General features: G+C 35.2%; 1 protein-coding gene across 1 annotated transcript in view; it reads left to right on the top strand.

Annotated features, from left to right (window-relative positions):
* The first annotated feature begins 6585 nt into the window (after positions 1 to 6585).
* Positions 6586 to 21200, top strand: part of LOC142348700 (uncharacterized) — a 64960-nt gene continuing 50345 nt past the window's right edge. The window contains exon 1 of the mRNA XM_075400150.1: positions 6586 to 7630. Coding sequence (XP_075256265.1) covers positions 6832 to 7630 — 799 coding nt within the window. The 5' untranslated portion in view covers positions 6586 to 6831. The remainder of the gene's footprint in view (positions 7631 to 21200) is intronic.

Here is a 21200-nt window from a genome sequence, read left to right as displayed (position 1 = left end):
ACTAGCGGGAACATATTTATACGTGAACAATTAAAAGTCATAATCTTAGTTATAAAATGTAAGATACGAATATTAAAATAGAGGATAACTGATAATTTAGTACACATAGAGATTTCGATATATATAGGTATTCATATGTATCACTATGGGATTCGCGTACCAATTGTTGCTTCGAATTGACGTTTGGAGGATGCCTAGCGTTTGAATGGGCTCGTTAGAGAAAGTTTTCGATTGTTTGGGATTCGCTTCGCGTATCCACTTGAATTTTGATCTTGGGAAATGATTGAATCTGCCAATGACTCATTTATTATTGTACATACACCACCCGAATCCACCAGAACGTTTGTTGCTGTGTTTCCGAACACTACAGGGAGATTGATTGCTTCTACAGAAATTGTAGAGTCTGCCGAAGATACTGAAGCTACTTAATTATCTTCATCCGATTAGTAGTTTGATTCCAAATCAGGATCAAAATCAGCCGAGATTGGATTAAAATCTTCAGTTTGATCAGTTTAGTCAACATTATTAACTCTTGGCTTCGGTTTCGGGTAAGAATTGAGATCTTTATGTTTTCGACAGACCTTTGCGAAGTGGTTTTCAATACCTCAGTTGTTGCATTTCTTTCCACGTGCTGGACATCTATTGCGGTGTTCTGGAGTCCAACTCATTCCACAGAATTGACAAGTTGTGGGCTTTTTCCGTGCAGTGGTATTCATAGTAGAAAAAGGGGTAGCATTCGCGAGGCGCATCCGTTGTACCTGATTAACCGTTGAATTGAGTTCAGTTTTGTTTGGGTTCATTTTAAGTTGATTAAGAGTACCCATTTCAATGTTGATTGCTTTTGCTAAGGCTTTATCAGGTTCTACCGTTTCTTTGAGAAGTTCTTTTTGGATGTTTTCGTTTTGCATATTTGCGATGAAAACGTGTCTGATAATTGTATCCCCTTTTTCACCTAGATCACAATTCTCGGAGAGTTCTTTAAGGTGACCGTAGAATTTCTCAATCGGTTCCCCCTTCTTTTGCTGTTTCCATGTAAGAAAAAGATATCGCTCGAAAGTTATATTATGGATTCGAATAAATGTTTTATTTAGGACATCCCAAAGATTTCTTGTTGAGATTTCGTCAAGATTAACAGTCGAGTTCTTAGAGTTGAATAAGCGTTGCCCTTCCGTTCCCAAACTCAAGTACATCAATGAAGATGCTCTTCGATCACAGAGTTGCCATGGTTTATCTCCACATAGAAAGCCTACTGCCACAACACGTTGGCAGTGATTTTTCCACGCAGTCTTTGCCTGTTCGTTACGAGTGCGTCAATCTCGTTCGGATTGTGCTGTAGGGTTTTCGACTGCATCTTCATATGCCAGTTCAGGGGGCAAAATGACATGCTCTGGAGGGTCGGCCAAGAGAATGTCACTACAATGCCTTCACGAGCAAGAATTGCGAGTTTGAGTTGCGTCCTCCAGTATTCCCATCGAAGTGGGGGCTCTAGAGTTGCCTTTTCCCAGATGGGTTGAATTCCGAGTGGAGACTTGCCGCTGTCTTTTAATGCTGACTGCGCCATGTTATAGCTGAGTTTAGCAATTAGAATTGTTTTAGCGTTACGAATACGTTATCTTAGAATTATGATGGAATCGCGGCGCGAATCCGAATTTACGCGGAAATTATTACTTTTACTTAGTGGAATCGCAGTGCGAATCCAATCTAGAAGTTGTCTCTGAGAATGAAGAGCGTTTACAATGATAACTTGAATTCAGAATGCCAATCGATATTATGATTACTTATAATAAAATACTGTGAAAAAACATGAAATAATTTAGTAGACTAGCGGGAACATATTTATACGTGAATAATTAAAAGTCATAATCTTAGTTATAAAAATGTATGATACGAATATTAAAATAGAGGATAACTTAACTGATAACTTAGTACACATAGAGATTTCGATATATATATATGTATATATATATATATATATATATATATATATATATATATATTTATATATATATATATATATATATATATATATATATATATATATATATATAAGTATTCATATGTATCACAGAAACCTTTCACAAAGGACTTGATTAACTTGAAAAATCTCCCTCAGCTAATATAAAAAAAATTATATTATTATCAGAAAAATCTGTATTCGAATTTGGGTGGCAGTTATTACTATCTCTAATATTGGTTTATTGGCGCTAATTGCAAAATCATCACAGAATATCTATAGACAAATAATTTAACAAAAAATGCACGTTTAATTGTGCTGGAATACGGTGAAGAACTTTGTCACCGTTTTTTTCCAGTCGTAACTTCTCTGTCTGTAATGAGCAAAATTGAGAGGGACAAGCAAGCATAAATATCTTGGTGTCAACATCTTTTTGTCAATAAGCCGATGCACCAGTGCATACAACATAGGTTGTCTGCATTTTTTTCAAGAAAAGGTGTGATAGGTAAATAGGTAAAGGAGTTACAAACATTGAATACAATTAAGAAAAATTTGTCAAAACATCCAGTAAAACATATTACAAACACGTAACGTAATGATATTAATGTTATGAGCAGTTTGTATCGAAACCTGCGAAACCTTCTGCTGAAACCTTCTGCGGAAAGATTAAAAGATGGAATACATCTCGTAAGAAATACTGTGTAAGACCCCGACAAGACAGATTTAGTGATAGACACAGAAATAATATTCACAGAGTAGGGTTGCATCTGTGATTGCAGAGCCAAAATGATAGAGTGGGGCACAAAATCTCAAAGAGCAGGTCCCCATATGGTCTTTACACCGATGCTCTAGTTTACACTGGCTTGAAATTTATCCCTGTAAAGGTCAGTAGACTAAATAGCTGCGGCTTCGGTCATAGAGGCGGTGCACCCCAAGAGCGCAATCCAAGTTATTCTGCTGGCACCTCCAGTACGCCATAGGTTTGGAAACCAGATGGCGACCCAGGTGGGTGTGAACAGAGCCGTTTTTGGTTTTGATCCTCTGATACCCTCTAATTACGTAAAATCGAAAGCGTTAATTGAAAGTTTAAATTACGTTCCTTTTGACTCAATTTTATTTTTGAGTCATATTCTCCAATTTCTTGTAATAAAAAATTGATTTTCAGACTTCAATGACATGCACTTATGACATGCACTTAGTTTTCATCTCTCAATATTTTCTGGTATTTTGCTTGCAAACACATTAATTATGATTTTGCATATAATAATTAAAATTTCTTATTTCCAAACACTTAACCAATTCATCAGTAACCTGGTTAAAAACTGGAAACTGGTTATACTATATCTACCTGGAAGTTAGTGGCAGAGTAAATCAACGCTGAATCATTATAGAGACTTTCTGTTTTTTAGGATGGCAACTTCTCTTCATGTCCCAATTTGAACTGACCAGTCTTGAATTTTGAGTAAAAATTTACTGCATGGAAAATTATATGCTCAGCCTAACTCCCGCCAACCAATTTTGATTTATATCGGATTCGAACTTCTGCGTGGGTACTTTCAACATTTAAATTGCTTAGCAATTTGTAATCAATAAGCTAAATGGGCTTGCCTACAAGCTGTAATTGCCTACAAACACGCTTGTATATAAAAAGTGTGTATACTGCTTTTGCAATTACCAGTTTTAAGCTACAAAAGTATGACATTTCTCTGCTCAGACTTAATTTTGGGCTATGAGTAATTTTCAGACTGCAAAGGATAAGTGTAGCCTGGGCTAACTCCATGACTTCAATTAATCATAAAGAAGAAGAACTGAACATAAAGAAACATGAAAAATTCTGGAGATGCAATGTTTCAGAACTGAATTAAATTTTGGTCTGAACTTTAAATGTGCTGAAATGCTCTGAGACTCAAATCGGGGTAATTCATCGTTGTCTGCCACCGGTATAACCCTTCACTACAATATCTTTTTGAAAATCATATCCCTTTTAACTAAAATATCTCTTTTGACAACCATAGCCAGAATCATAATATTTTCACATATTTTTGCAAAAAATTCAAAGCATAAATCTCCAGAAGTTTTATCACATCTTTGCTAAACAAAAGTAATACTATTTTATTGATTTCACGCACAAAGAAAATATCCCTCTTGCGCTCAAAAATTTCCTTTTTTTTTTCTTTCTTCAGCTGGATAGTTAAAAAACTATAAGCAAAACTAGTAGTGCTAGTAGCGATGGGTTTAAACAACTGGATAGAATTATTGTATTAGAAGCTGAACAGAGGCTGTTTTTAACGAAGATTGCAAATCAATGCGTGAAAAACTTATTATTACTTTAAAATTTTCGACTACTTTCTGTCTTGCTGTTAGACGCCATGTGGGGCTTGCATTTGCTTGCCTCAAAAAGGGATCACATTGCTCAAATTTGTCTCAGTGGGAAAATTTTTGTAAATTTCTAGCATTAAAGATTGATCCAAAACATGTGAATTTTAAGTTTCTGCAACACACGAAAGCCCTTTAATAACCTTAATTTTTGTTTTGAATTCTAAGATATGAGAGTTATTTTAGATCATTTATAGTTTCATATACGACATCGAAAATTTGCCTAATATGATCTTGGAATAATTTCTAAGACCCGCATATCGTCTTTTCATGATAAGTGAGGACCATATATGATCTTTTTATGACTAGTAAAACTTATATATGATCTTTTTCGGATTCGTCAGATTCTTATATCCAGAAAAGATTTTTAAGTGCTTTTAATTTATCATTTCTTGCTCGTACCGAACTCCAAGTCTTTATCAGTACTGGGCAAGTCTAAATCCAAACCTTATTTCGTTTTTCAATAGTGGGCAGGTCTTAAAACAAGTTCTACAGGTCTGACAAGGCTTGTCCGTGACCTGGGTAACAAATGCAAGTTGATTCCAAATTCAAAACAAGTTTTCAAAAATTATCGAGTGAAAATTTCAAATTCCAAAAAACTTGGCAACATGCCACGATTATTGCATTAATTTTTGGCCATTTTCCTGGGCTGTTATAAAATGATGCCGGGGCATACCAAACTGTATGTTAGCACCCCGGGGGTCCATTCGGCACAAATTGAGGGTATTTCAGGTGTTCTGGGCCGTTTTCAGCCAATTTTCAGCGGTCCCAGTCCTAAGAATAGCCGAAATCACCAAATTTGTGAGCTTTTAAGATAAACTGAATGTTGAACGTTTCAAATCAGGCAAAATTGTTTAGAGGGGTGCAACTGTGAGGGTCCCCATGCTGTCCCGTGGTCCTGTTGTTCGGCACCAAGTGGCAGATGACCTTGTTCTTGTACTAAATACTCGAATCACAAATCTGCCGAAACAGGACTTGCCTATAGATGTGCCTCAATTCAAACTGTCCCGTGAACCTATGACGCTCTCACTTAGTTTCTTCGGTCATTTTTAGGCGTTTTCCTGGCTATTTTTGACGTTTTAGGAACTTCTTTGCCTGCCAAGACTTGAATTTTGACGTGCCAAGTCTTGGCAAAGATTTGGATTTTTTACGTGACAAGTCTTGGCCAAGACTTGTAATAAGACTTGCCAAGACTTATCCAAGACTTGAATTAAGACTTGCCAGGTCCTGGCCATGACTTGGCAAGTCTCAATCCAAGTCTTGGCCAAGACCTGGCCAGTCTCAATCCAAGTCTTGGCCAAGTCTGACAAGTCTTAAATGTGTTATGATCATAGCTTCATTTAGACTTAAGCATCAATTAGACTTGCCCAGTTCTGATATTGACTGGGCGTTAAGTACGGGTGTACTGTTAGCCTTGCTCTCTCTCTCTCTCTCTCTCTCTCTCTCTCTCTCTCTCTCTCTCTCTCTCTCTCTCTCTTTAACGCTTATAGAAACATGTGTTGTGAGTAAATATGTATATTTTCACCTTTGAAGTTTCCCCCTTTTTGATCTCTCCCTCCTGTAGTTGCGTGCTTTTTCATATTTCCAAATGTGAAATCAAAATTATTAAAAAAATGCCCAATCAGATAAATTTTTCTTAATTTTTTACATAAAAATGTAACAAAATTTACAAAAATTTCATTCAAACTTTATCGTCTTTTGATTTGTAACTGTCAACTTTTTAATGCAAAATTTCTGCAACCATGAATTTCAACAATAAACTTGTGAAACCTCTTGAAATCATTTGTTCTTTAAATAACTTGCCTGTCAGCTTTAAAGCCGACCAGCTTTATACTCATATTCGGAAGTTCTATGATCCTGGCTAGCGATATTATGGCGGAATATGGGTTTAAATTTCCATGCGAAACTCTCCCGTTTTGATCAAGTCTCACAACTTTAACAGGCAAAAGTTATAACAAGATTTATTATAAGGTTCTGTAAAAGTTATAACTGCCCAGTTGCTGGAACATACTTATGGAAAATCTAGTAAACTCAATAGTTATAAACAAAACACATAAAATTACAAAACTGAAATTCTTGGAGAAATTTTGCAATAAACATTTGTAAACCCGGTCGAACGCAACAAAGCACGCAAAGGCTTTCGGCCATATAATTCTTGACAAACCAAATTTCCCCCAAAATCTCTCTTCAGCTTCAAGATATTGAAACGTAAACCAGTGTTTAGTGCAAATGTTATACAGGGTTTCGGTTTTAAACCAGTAATACATTTATTTACAAGTAAGGCCACTGGGAAATTTCTTCACATTGCCAGATATTTTGATTTTCTGGGAATGCGAACGCAAATTAGCACTCTAAATCTTAGCATGTTTTAAAATTCATGTTTCTTCACGCATTTAATCTTAACCATTCGCTAGGCTTTCAAAACACGTTCCTTATAGCAAATACTTCCCTAAAATTGAGGTAATTTCTTGTGTAATTTGATAATTTTCGTCAGTACCAAAATGGAGGCAAATTATGACACAGAAAGTACAGAATATCAAGAATCTGATTTCCATGATTTTGATGACTACGGAATTGATTTTTCAGAAGAACCCGATTTAAGGTCGTACCAATTAGCTTATTGTTCTGAAAACTTTGACATTTCATCTTGCGATCGCTACGCTCATTTTAATCGCCCGTTTTTCAAAACTATCTTAATATTACGCAAGTTTAACATAGACATATTAGATATTTTTGTCATTGCTCTCATCTTTAACGTTGTTTTTACGAAACATTTATGCGATATTTTAGAAAAACCGCTCCAAAGCGTTATTCGTTATTATAGTATCAATTTTCAACCGTATGTTCGCCAACTTAAAACCGAAGCGAAAACCAAGAAAATATCATTACAAGAGAAAGTTTCGAAATATCGGTTTGAGAAATCGCAACTATCAGTTAAAACGAATGAACATTTAGTAGTTCATACGCGAGAACCAAGTCTTTCAGGCGGGGCAAGTTTATGCGAGTCCGAGAAACAAACGAGTTTAACAGCCGACACGCCCGACAGCTTACCCAGTTCTGACGAAACGATCCGAAATATTGAAAAATGGGCGTTTAATTTCACAAAGTTTGCGTTATCGGGGCCGAACAAAAACCGACACAAAATAATCGTATCTGATTGGTTGAATGCGCTGAACGAGCAAACGAAAAAATTATCTAGTGCTTCCAGTAGGAGTGGTTACAAAATTACATTTGATAATATCAGTGAAAAATCGCGCACTCCAAAAATTACAAAGTTGAGAGCAGAAATTACACCTACAGGTAAGCTGTTTACAAACTTAGCTTCAAAGACTTTTTGATGACGACCCGACTTGTACTGAGCAATAATAAAAAAAAGCCAAGAAAATACGGAGCCGTTTTAAGTGGTAATATTTAGAAAACCAATATCAGTTGGTTGTATTATATGAGGTTTCAATATAATAATAACCATATGACAAAGGTTATAAGCTTTGTCGTCTGGTCATTAAATTAAAACCCTCGTAAAATATAACCAACTGATTGCTTTTATTTAAAAATATACCGCATAATCCCTCATCAAGTGGTAAAAAAATTGCCACTTGGGGTCCAGGCAATCATTGGAAATAATCATGCAGGTAATCCGGACGGAAAATTGGCTGTGATTCCAGTTTGCTAGAAATAGTGCGATTCATCGCAAAATTTTTCAATAAAACGGAGGCTAAAGTATACGAATATGATGACTCGAAAATTGCGACGACCAGAAAATGTATGACTGTGAGCAGACAAAAATTGAGACCAATTTAGAACATCAAGGACAGACCAGATCAATGATATCAATCAATTTATACTCGCAGTCTAAAATTTATGACAAGACGAACCTGTTTCAATTGCAGTTAGATATATTGGATCCTTCAGTTATCATCTTAGTTTCAAAAACAGGCTTTTGCAATGCAGAGGTGGCATCTTCAAACCGTAGGGCTGGCAAAAAATGATTTTGAGAAAGGGTGCATGTCAACACTGAGACAGTTAAGAAGCCCCTGAGTTTTTTCTTTAGTATTTTTTGAGATATGTTGCAAAATTTTAAGACATTACCTTCACAAAATTTGAAATCTTAGTTCTATGTTCTAACTACAGTACTATGTTTGAGTATTCTGTGCATGAGAAATTTTGCTTCTTGCGTTTACAGCATATTGAGAAAGATAAATCTGACTATTAATCTTATTTTTTGCTGCAAATTTATTTTTGGAATTTTTGTTGAAATATTGCAATGAAATACATAATGCAAGCAAGCTAAGCAGATGTAAAACATACTTAAAAAATCTGTATATAATAGAAGAAAAAAATCTTCTCAAATGATTGATCGTCCGCTTGTTTTCACCGAGATTCGCTATGTTTGTTACTCTCAAATTGTTGTTCAGTTTAGAGGAATTTGATTAAGATATGTCTTATGTCTTTTTTTGTCTTATAAACATACAATCTTTGCATTTAAGATGTCAAGCTGAGCAGCAATTTTCGAATGAAATTTATCGCAATATAAAAGCACAATTATTATCACTTCAACGATTCATAAAAGAATTTACATATCCGATTGAAAACTTACAGTCTAATTTTTTTTTGTCAGTTTCTTACAATATCCATAAGCTTTATCCAAACTGAAGGCAGGCTGTATTCAAAAAGCGGATGCAGCAATCCAAGAAGCTGCTACTGCAACGGAAAAATTTTAAATAGAACAATTCTTTGGGGGAGCTGAAAGATGTTTCTCAATAAGTAACCACTCTCTCTGAAACCTCCCTTAAACTAGCAGTAGTAATTAGGTTTCTGATTATTTTTGCAATCTGACGTTCTGAGTTAAAACTGTTTATGTAGCATTAGGTTCGTTCAAAGATATCCTATACATACGAGCAATACCAATCGATTCTAAGAAAAAAATGAGATATGCTACAAAAATTTGTGCGTACGCAAATAAGTAAAACTGCTGATAGAATTTCTTTTTGGAAAACCACCTGGTTTTTCTATACCTACATTTCTAAACTTCTTTTTCAAACTCAGCGTACTTGAGTTTTTTTCTATAATGAAAATTACACCCGTTCAGTTTTAAAAAATCCGTACAATTTCTAGGCTAAAACGTAGTTGTTTATTGGACGTAAAATGTATAGTGGTTCCTACCAGTTTATAACGCAGTCATCGAGATTTATTTTGTAATAAACTAAGTCCAGAAAAATTTTTCCGAATATCGAGTCTCATTACTTTTGAACGGATAGTGAAGAAGCATGCAGGAGAAACCTACAAAATTTGACTAGTGTCTTCAGGAAGCTAAATATTGAGAATGTTTGCCAATTTTCAAAGCAAAAATTTGACTGGATAATTAAACTACTTGAAAAAATGAGCCTGTGCTATTATTTGTTAAATTTGGCTTGCTACAATTTTGGTCAAGTCTATATCGTGTTTAATATGATGTCCATCCCATCATCTACAAAAATTCCTTGATTCAAGCTTGTTCTCTTAATTTGAAGAGCACGCAGTTTTCGCTGGTGTTGTCATAGACTATGATCATGGAAGATCCTTATAGACTTTTGTTATCTGTTATCAGATCTATTTATCACCAAATGACAAATGAATGAATGAATAATCAAAAGTTATCAACTATTTTTATATAGAGAAATCTTTAATGAGTTTGCAAATAGTTTACTCTTCCATTGCATTTTTCATGTCAAGATTTATTCCTATTTGAGTAAAGTAAAAAACATTCATTCTTTATCTATCTTTAATTTAAATTCATCTAATTTTTGTTGTACTACAACATGCAACTGTTGATCTATTGTTGATCAGTTGCGTGTTTAATATGATGTCCATCTCATCATCTACAAAAGTTCCTTGATTCAAGCTTGTTCTCTTAATTTGAAGAGCACGCAATTTTCGCTTGTGTTATCATAGACTATGATCAAGGAAGATCATAATAGACTTTTGTTATCAGAACTATTGACCTCAAGTTTTTTACCGCCCAATTTGACCAAAAGTGGCTATATAAAATTAGCAAATTTATCACCAAATACCAAATGGAGGAATAATAAAAAGTTATCAACTTTTTTTATGAAGAGAAATCTTTAATTTGTTTGTAAAAAGTTTTACTCTTCGATTGCATTTCTCATGTCAAGATCTTTTCCTATTTGAGTAAAATAAAAAACGCTCATTCTTTATCTATCCTTAATTTAAGTTCATCTCATTTTTGTTGCACTACAACATGCAACTGTTGATCTATTGCTGATCTTGACGATATTCAATTGACAAAAATTATTTTTGGGAAGAAGAAAACACCTATTTTAAAATTGGTTACTTTTTTGGAGTAGCAAATCAGAATCAGTAAAACGAACGCAGAGCAAATTAGGACTCTCAGTTGCTTACTCTTCTTGAATTTTTGTATTTATATTGATTTCGATCAACATCATGGTGAATTATTTGGATTACACTTTTTAGGATTAACTGCGTACAGCGCGGAACAGGAGGAAGTTGATATCAACAGATGAAAACTTTTATTGCTACCAACACAATATTGTGAAAATAAAAATTTTACAAGTAACAATCGCCAAAAGAACGAGAAACATTTGTTAGTTTTTTTCCTCCACATTAACCACAATTAACACTAGCGTTTTTTTAAACTGCGATTTTCACTACCCTTCACAGCATTTGCCACAAAGAAAGCTTTGGAAAAGTCAGTTATATCGTCATCATTGGTTTTATGCGTATGAAGTGCTTCTGAATGCTTGATTTCAGAAAAATTTTGGTGCGAGAGTATGTTCAATTAATGATGTAGAAGGTTTGTTTTTTATACATTCGAACAACGTTTATTCATGATACAATCGAAATTATGATTTGTTATTTTTCATCAATATTAGCGAACTTAAAGAAAACGTCATTTTTTTATCCTTGTTCAAAATTGGTTAATAACGAAAACTTTTGTACGTTCTGCAGGTATTACATTGACAACTTGTATAAAGCGAGCAAGAATTATCAGGAGGAAACGATAGAAGTTTACAGATTAGATACAAAAAATAACAGATATAGACGGAGATTTCTAAAAGTCTATGACTCCTTTTAGGTGCACGGAGTTATAGGCCGCATAAAGAAGAACGAACATTCGCCATTTTGGGGGTTACTACAAAATGCTTCAAAAGATCGGCATCGTAAAATCTCTCAAGAAATTGGATAAAGCATGTGAGGTCCAGTAGTTGCAGCTGGAAACATCGGTATAAAATATTGCTCCGAGGTAACTCGACATACGCAAATCTAGAGCCAAAATATACATCTAGAGCAACGTCCTTGGTTTTTTTTTCAGCTTCATCATCAGGAAAGTATCAGATTGCCACACTTGACTGCCATAAAATAAGATTAATAAATCGTAACAACGAAACGAATTTATACTTGACATTGCTGTCAGTATTGAACGGAATAGAACTTTTAAGAAGATAAAAAGCTCGCTGAGAAGACGCAAGCTTGGCATCAGCACGTGAAGAATAAATACTCTCTCGCTCAATTTGTATATGTTTACCCTGAGGGGTATTTTTGAAGGCAAGGACAAGAGATTGAAAACAAAAACTTGGACAAAAGATTGAAAAGAAATTTTTTCGAGTTGATAATTGCCCAATAGGGCTTAAGCGCTTATTTTTTGTACCAGCGTATAACATGTTGTGTTGTGATTATCAATTCCAGCGGACCACTAAGGCATGGGCACGGCTCGCGACCCGGGCCGAGGTGTCAACGCTAAAAAACGCAAAATTTTGTAAGATTGGCGTTGAATGCGTTGAATTTATGTAAGATCTACGCTTGAGCGTAGATCTTACATAAATTCAACGCATTTTACGCCAATCTTACATATTTTGCAATGAAATTTGGTGTAGATCTTACATATTTAGCGTTGAATTTTAGCGTAGATCTTACCTATTTAGCGTTGAATTTAGCGTAGATCTTACATAAATTAAACGCATTCAACGCCAATCTTACATAATTTTGCGTTGAATTTTGGCGTAGATCTTACATATTTAGCGTTGAATTTTAGCGTAGATCTTACATATTTAGCGTTGAATTGTAGCGTAGATCTTACATAGTTAGCGTTGAATTTAGCGTAGATCTTACATAAATTCAACGCATTCAACGCCAATCTTACATATTTCGCGTTGAAATTTGGCGTAGATCTTACATATTTAGCGTTGAATTGTAGCGTAGATCTTCCATATTTAGCGTTGAATTTAGCGTAGATCTTACATAAATTCAACGCTTTGAACACCAATCTTACATATTTTGCGTAGAATTTTGGCTTAGATCTTACAAATTTAAGGTTGAGTTTTTTGAATTCCATTTCAGACCACTTTATGATTTCAAAAATTTTTCAAGTTTTTTTTCAAAAAGTCAATTTTTTCACTGTTTCGACCCCGATACTTCACAGGTGAGAAAAGCGAAGTCGGCAAAAAAACCACTTTTTAGTGCTCTTTTATACTGCAAAATCCATTTGAGACCGTTTTACGATTTCAAAACTTTTCCAACTTTTTTTCGAAAAATCAGTTTCACTGTTTGGACCCCTAAGCTGCAAAGGTGAGAAACGTGAAGTCAGAGAAAAATCATTTTTTAGTGCTCTTTTATAGTGCGAAATCCAATTGCGACCATTTTACGATTCCAAATTTTTCAAGTTTTTTTTCAAAAAGTTAATTTTTTTAACTGTTTCGACCCTATACTGCACAGGTGAGAAAAATCACTTTTTAGTGCTCTTTTATAGTGCAAAATCGGTTTCAGACAATTTTACGATTTCAAAACTTTTTCAAGTTTTTTTTCGAAAAATTAATTTTGTCACTATTTCGAACCCTATACTCCAGAGGTGAGTAACAAAAAATCTTTTCTAGTGCTCATTTATAGTGCAAAATCCAATTCAGACCATTTGAAGATTTCCAATTTTTCAAGTTTTTTTTCGAAAAATTAATTTTTTTACTGTTTCGACCCCTATACTGCACAATTGAGAAAAATGAAGTCAGCAAAAAATAACCATTTGCTCTCTTATGGTGCAAAAACCATTTCAGACCATTTTAGGAATTCAAATTTTTTTTTCAAAACTTAAAAATTTTTTTTAATTTTTCCCAGTACTTCTCACATGATAAATGCGTTGAATACGTTGAAATTATGTAAGGTCTAGGCTAAATTCAACGAAATATATGCAAGTTCTACGCTAAATTCAATGCAAAATATGTAAGGTCTACGCTAAAATCAACGCAAAATATGTAACATCTACGCTAAATTCAACGCAAAATATGTAAGATCTATGCTTTATAAGGATTGCGGCTCTTAGGGAAACCAAGGTACGGTGGCGCAAAGGTAGAAGAGGCGACAAGTAAACAGGAGGTCAGTGGTTCGAGTCCCATACCCAGAGTTCTATTCGTTGATTTTTTGTAAGATCAACGCTGATTTCAACGCAAAAAAATGTAAGATCTACGCTAAATTCAACGCTAAATATGTAAGATCTACGCTAAATTCAACGGTAAATTTGTAAGATCAGCGGCAACTAACGTTGACAAGTTGGAAAATTCACCGCCATTTCTTACATAATTTTGCGCTGAATGCGTTGAATTTTTGTCTTTAAATTCAACGCATTCAACGCAAAATTATGCAAGAAAATTGCGGTGAATTTTCCGACTTGTCAACGCTAGTTGCCGCTGATCTTACATAATTTTGGCCAAATTCCTCGTCCCGGGGAAGCATGCCCAGTTGAGGTAGTTTTATGCCACCTGGTCACTGTTCTGTATCGTGGGAATTATAAAAGAAAACCCCTGCAGTCTAAATATGACAATAAACAAAATGTTGAACAAGTGGCCTAAATAGCTTGAACTAGATTTAGGGATCTTTTTATTTCGTACCTTCCAGTACGTTTTGCACACTCACCCGGGCCGAGGTTTCACCCCTAATCCACCCCTAATTAGCGGGGATTAGGGTGTAATGCGTATTCCACTGCTATTTATAGGGGAAAAGAGGGTAAGAGTGTAATTTTAAAAAATTACACTTTATTTACACTCTTTTCTCCACTCTTTTTACACTCTTTACAAAGAGTGTAATTTAGGGTGGACTGATAAAAAATTACACTCTTACACAATTACTAATATAACCAAATTGAAACATCTGACCCTAGTGTCAGTTGGCGCAATGGTTAATGCAGACAATTGAAGTAACATGTTCGACAGGGGGAAGATGGGGGGATCAATCCTCATTAACTCCTTCCACCTTTATTTTTTAAAATTACACTCCTATAATTACACTCTTCCACCCTTAATTAAGCGGAGAAATAGGGGGTAATTTTTTTATTTATACACTCTTTACACTCTTTTCCCCGTTATTTTTGGGGAAAATCCTCGGCCCGGGCAGTTACAGCACGTGCCCTTGCATATTAAATCATTAAGTACAAAAATGACACGTGCGTCTGGGGGTTCAAATAGTATGCACCCAATAAGCTGTGAGGGCAAAAACAGAGACGATCTCGATTGTTGTTTCGCGGAAAAAGTTGACTTGGGATAAATCAGCCTAAAAATCAAACTTTGTTCCAACTCCTAGCATTGCCAAGATCGAAATTAAATTGATTAGTTGGTAATTCAAATTTTTAGTTATGTGATTTTACAGGTTGTAAAAGAAAAGACGGCAATTTGTGCCACCACAAAACGTATTGGTGGGCATAAAGGAAAACGTTGTAATGAAACTCAATTAGTTTGGTAAAATGACCATTTCATTATTTATTTCTCTTCAGATCTCTGTCTTCAAAGAGTTTATTTAATTTTGCTTAAGGGCGTATATGTAGTGCTGTATTTGCACCGACAAGCACATGAGCTATATATTCACATTGATTAACTATGTTATGCAACTTTTATTTTTTAATACAACTTTTCCCTTATATAACTCGACGTTCAAAAATGTCGGTGATGAGAAAAATTATCCCTACTTGATGCAACAAATATATCACAAAGAATTTCTTTAAAGATTTTTGCGAAACTTACCAAGCGGTAAAAGTAATTGTTTCTGGGCGCGATGTGCGCTTTGTTTAATCCTCCTCTAGCGCATTACCTTATTAGTCGATATTTTCTGTTGTTGACCCACATGCATTTTTATCTCGTATAAATCTCTTATTATATTTCCCTACACTACTATTGATGATGTTATCTCTTGACATTGTTTTTTGGATAATTATAGTGTTACTTTTTTATATAGTGCGTGTTCAATAACTTGAGGAAAGTGGTTGAAATACTTGAGTTCAATTATCACCAGGAATAGGCAGAACGCTAAACTTTAAATTATTATCGTGATAATGTAATTCAATATTAAAAACGGATTTATTTCCGTGTGTGCCCTCCTTGTATGTTCTGCATATCCGCACGAAAAAAGCCGACGAGAACTCTTGGACAAGATCCCATTTTACTACTAAAATGTACAACTCTTCTGCAAAAATCGTTTTTTGTGGGCTGTATTCATAATTCGCCATCCAACTCTAAAGCCAAATTCATTGTGGACCTTGATAAGTTTCTGGAAGAATCCTCTTAAAATATTGATTGCCTATACTCATTGGGTGATATGAACATCGATCTACTCAAGCAAGATAGCCTAACTGAAAAGTACACGAAAGTTCTCATAAATTACGGTGTAGAACATATCATTACTGAATCAACCCGGATGGGTGAGAGATCATCTACTCTGATTGATCATATAATATGTAACAGGAAAAACAACGACATAACGATGTAACGAAATAACAGAAACAAAGTTATTCCAAATATTATAACAGATCACTACGCTACATCCGTCACCACGCCCTATGAAGATTGCAGCAATAGACTGAGCTTGTGAAAGCAACTCATTAGCTTTCTCCTCAATGAAGCTGATCATAATGTTGCTTGATCGAGAAAATTTTCTAGATTGTCTCAGTAGTTCACGCATAACTCCGCTTTTCAAGAAAGGCTCAATGTTTGAGGTGAGCATTTATCAACCAGTATTAATCTTGCCGATTGTTAGCAAATTCTTCGAATGAGCTATGTATATCAGATTGTGTAGCTTTATGAACAAACTATTCAATGAAAAACAATTCGTTTTTCAAACTAGAAGTAGTATATTATTGGCAATCTCAGAGATAGTTGAGAAATTGCAATTTAACATGTCAACCAAACAGTTTTGTTTTCACCTTGACTTTAGTAAACCATTTGAAAAACCATTATTCAGGATTTGATTATTGAGAAACTGGAAAATTATGGAGTGAGAGGAGCAACCGACAGGCAACAGACTGTGTTCATTAATGGAGCGTTCTCAGATTTCAAAGTAATCAGTAGCGGTAAGTCACAAGGATCAATACTCGGCACTCTCATTTTCATTTTATATATGAACTTTTTAAATATTTGCAAACAATTGTGCATCTATATGTTTGCGGATGATTTAACACTTATGTACTCAGCTGAAACTCTGGATGACAAATGCATTGCTTCTGACACTTTTTGCCTGCAAAAATGGATCGCTTGTAATCAATTGTATTTAAATGAGACAAAATCTGAACTCACGCGGTTCTGTGAACTGCTCACCGATATTGGGCTTCAACAAGAGAGGTTGAAGAGCTCACATTCTGTGAAATACCTAGGCATTCATTTAGACAAAAATTTGTCCACCGACGGTCATGTTGATAAGGTTGTAAAATGCATTCCAAAGTATGTGTTTTCAGTGACAAGAATCAAGAAAATTGCGAATAGAAACGATCTTATTCTTTATTGTCGTTCCTTTATCGAACCGATAGTTCGATATGGTCTTTGTATGTATGGATGTATAATTTGTTCTAACTATCATCGTAGCTATATGGTGCAGAGAAAAATGCTGTTGATATTCTCAAAAAAACAGAGAGAAAGTGTATATTGCCTTTTCTCAGATTTTACTATTCTAAGTGTGTACGATTTATACATTCAGGGTGTACTGAAATTTTTTTTGAAATCAGTCAACGCTAAAGTATCTGAACAGCTTTTATCAGTTCGACGTTGAATATTGTCATAGTACGAGGAGCCTCTCATCTGTCCTCTTCAAGAGACCACGCCTGAATGAAGCTTCAGATAAGAATTAGATGGCCTGGAGATGATGCGTTCTGTTGAATTACTTGATTAGTATTGGCTTTATTGTTGAGAAAAAACATCATTCAAACGTTCCAAAGATCATCTCAAGAATTTGTTTAAAAAAGAATTTATTGGATACCTTGTTCCTGTATGAGTTCAGATTTTTTTGCTTTCCTTCTTTTGTGCTGGCCTTATCTGTAACTATCGTGGGGCTTTTCTAGCTTCTGTGGGACTATTGCCCAGAGGAGGTCCCTTTCTGTGCCTTGGTTTTTCTTCTGCAGTTCGCAAATTTATGTACAATGTATATCACCAGAATAATTAAATATTGTTTCAAATAGTTTCTAAACTGACTTGTACATTTACAAGGGAAGTCAACAATTCTCAATTAACTAATATATACTGAATTTATATTATCAAAGGTTAATCAAATTTATGAGATAAAATGTTTTATATGAGATAAGTTGTTTTGAATGCGTATTCATCTATGTTGGGCAAACAAACTGGCATGTTACCACTAGGATATCAGAACATCAAAAGAAGAATTCACAAGTGAGTCAAAATCTTGTCGAACGTGGTGGCTCCACGAATGACATTGAATGGAAAATTCTGGATTCCTGTCGGACTTTAGAGACGCTCAGCACTATCGCAGCTATTTACATCAGCAAGCTGAAGCCGGCACAAAACACACGCGATAAATATAGCGGGTGGGAATTCACGCTAAAATATTAAATCATTTCATAAATTTGACTTGAGAAAGATACACAGGGCAAAAAATATTTTGTGGATGACAGAACGAAATTTGTAAAGCCTCCACAAGAGGGATACTTAGGGTCAGGGCAAATTCGGAATTATCCTAGAAATACAAAAACACGGCCAAAATCAAAAAAATCCGGAATCGGAATGTTTTCAAAGAAACTGATAACAGATGTAAATATGAGTTTTAAATAGGCTAATTTTTGTATAAAGAAAAAGTTTTCGATTTAATTTTTTAAGATAGTATTTTGAGTGTCACACGTATATTGAAGAAATGTACAAAATCCTTGGGTTTTAAAGTTAAAGATTTGGTTTAAAACTTGATTTACTACCTGATTTATGCTGGGCTGACACAGAGTTGATAGGTGTCAGAAAAGAAAAAAGACCAGTGATTAGACAAAGCTCGGGCTTCGAGTTAAGTCAACGAAACTGACATATATGTTTGTTGTCTTGGTTACTTTACCACGATGATAGAACGGATACTGGGTAGCGCCCAAAACGAGGATTATTTTCATTCATTGAAAACCAAACTCACCATCAGAGCTAACCGCTCAATGAAATCTTAGTTTATTTAAACCAATTTTTCTTCACAATAATCTGCTCAACAATTCAACTTCTAACTTTCGATTTTAAACAAGTACCACGCTCAATTGGCCAAAGACATAGAGTATTGCGCACGAGCGTTGTACTGATTTCTAAATGAAATCTATTTTTCTGTTTGAAAATCAAATTTCGACACGAGTCTGGCGTTCTAACATCACGACCCGAAAGAGAAATTCTTTAATGGTGTCGAGATTTGACAAGGACCACTGCCGTCTTCAAAACTTGAAGTGAATAATCCCTAAAATTTCGAATATCGTAAATCGGTTCGAGTATGTTTTTTCGATAATAAGATAGCGATCAAAATCAAGCGAACTTTAATTCGACATAACTTGACTTAAAATACAAAAATTGAACCTATTTGAATGTTTTCAAGACAAAATACAGTGTCAATAAGATTCAAAAGCTGCTGAGTTCGAGTGTCAGAAAAGAGTTCGGGTTCTGACGTAATTTTTGAGATAATTTGAAAAACAGCAGCTTTTAAAAAAACACTGATGGCGCGGCACTCCTCAAAAACGCTGTTACCGGTGCCTTTTACGGGTTCGAATGATTTTGAGAGTTGTGTTAGACACTTTGAACTCTTGTCACAACCTCAAAAGTGGCAAAGAAAGGAAAGAGTAAACGGCGCCGAAACCGAAATTGATGAACGGCTGCTTTATTTTGCGTTAAGGCTGCAAAAGTCGGCTATTGATTTCTATCGTACACTTTCGGTGGACACCAGGAAGAGCTATGATGAGACCGTAAAAGCTTTCAGACAACATTATAATGAGAAACCTCTAGTTTTCCGGGGGAGGCTAGCTAGAAGAGTACAGCAGCCGGGTGAAACAAAAACAGATGTTCTCGGTGATTTGCAAACTTTGGCCTGGAAAGCATGCCCTCATGAGTCTAATAAGATATGAGAACATCTCATTCTGAGGGGAATCCTCGAAGGCATAGAAAATAGTCAGATTCGACTCTACCTGAGAAAGAACTTAGGTGACGCGGATTTGACTTTAGACAAAGCTATAGAAACAACACTACATATTGAAGCATTTACGAGAATTGAGGAGGAGAATAATGAGCCGTTGGTTTCTGCCATCCAGTCGAATGAAAACACTCAACTAGTTAATTCGATTAACGATTTAGTGCGAACACTGCAGACTAACCAATCTAACAGGCAAGATAATTTTTTATTGCATGGAGCGAGGCCAAAAAAGTTTCTGCGCGGAAGTGAGCGTAGTTCAAGAGAAACCGGAGAAAGAAGAAGAAACCATAATAGCTATAACAGAAGCAGCGCTGACAATAGACGAACCAATTGCGACCTTAGAGCGTGATCGCCAACACCAGGAGGCGAGAACAGAAGCCGAGATCGGTCGCACGAGAGTCGTGCCGAGCAGTCAAAGACAGCGGTGAGTTTTGAGAGAGAAAAATGTCGCTGTTGCGGTCAGCAAAATCAACCATCTAAGGAATGCAAGAATTGTTTTGAATGTGGGATTCGAAATAATTTCAAACGAAGTTGCCTGTATTTAAACGAGAATTAGCTGAAGATGGTAGGGCTTCATTTTCAGCTAGCTAGGTAAAAACTTTGCGAGGCGGAAACATTCCAGTGGAGGCCTTGTTTGCCAAAATAATGATAAAATACAAACTGAGAATGGCCTTAATTGATAGTGGAAGTAGTGTTAATCTTTTAAGCGACACACGCTACCAGCAACTGGGAGAACCGAGCCAGCGAGTGTGCAATAAAAATATAATAGCTGACAACAATGGAAAAATGCCTGTAAAAGGGTCAACAGCTATTCAGGTTCAACTTCAAAAATTTACCTCTGAGACAACAGTTGATTTACTAGTGACCACATTTGAGATAACTTCTTGTTGATTGGGCATGGAATTTTTATATAGATTTCAAACCTTAGAAAGAACGAACACTTTTGCGGGACAATTGGGAAAACATTACAATTGTCCCCATCACAACGAAGTAATAAGAATCATTTTTTAATTGCTGCTGAGGATCACAAATTACCTCGTCGCTGCGAAGGTTTCATTAAATGCAAAAATTGTATCGTATGGGTTCGAGTTCTGAAAACTACATTAAAATCAAAAAAAGTTTACAAAAATGCGAGAATCGCCTGTGCGGAAAACATTGAAAAAAATTCAAAGAATACAACAAAATAACTCTGACAAAAATGAAAAACATAGAGATGAATTTGATTTTGAGAAGCGTGTGAGCTCAAGTTCAATGAGCTTGTCTTGTGAGGAAACGACAAAAGTGGTGTCACTTTGCATAAAATATGAAGTAATGTTTTCGCGAAACTCAAATAATATGGGATTTTGCAACCCAATTTATCATAAAATAAAATTAAAAAAGGATGCTGTGCCATTCAGACGTACATACGGCAGCATGAGATTTGAGAAAAGAAAAGCCATGAAAAAAATTGTTG

This window comes from Convolutriloba macropyga, chromosome 10, assembly GCF_964194025.1.
Source record: "Convolutriloba macropyga chromosome 10, txConMacr16.3, whole genome shotgun sequence".
Taxonomy (NCBI): Eukaryota; Metazoa; Xenacoelomorpha; order Acoela; family Convolutidae; genus Convolutriloba; species Convolutriloba macropyga.
This window is presented reverse-complemented; position numbering and strand designations above follow the sequence as displayed.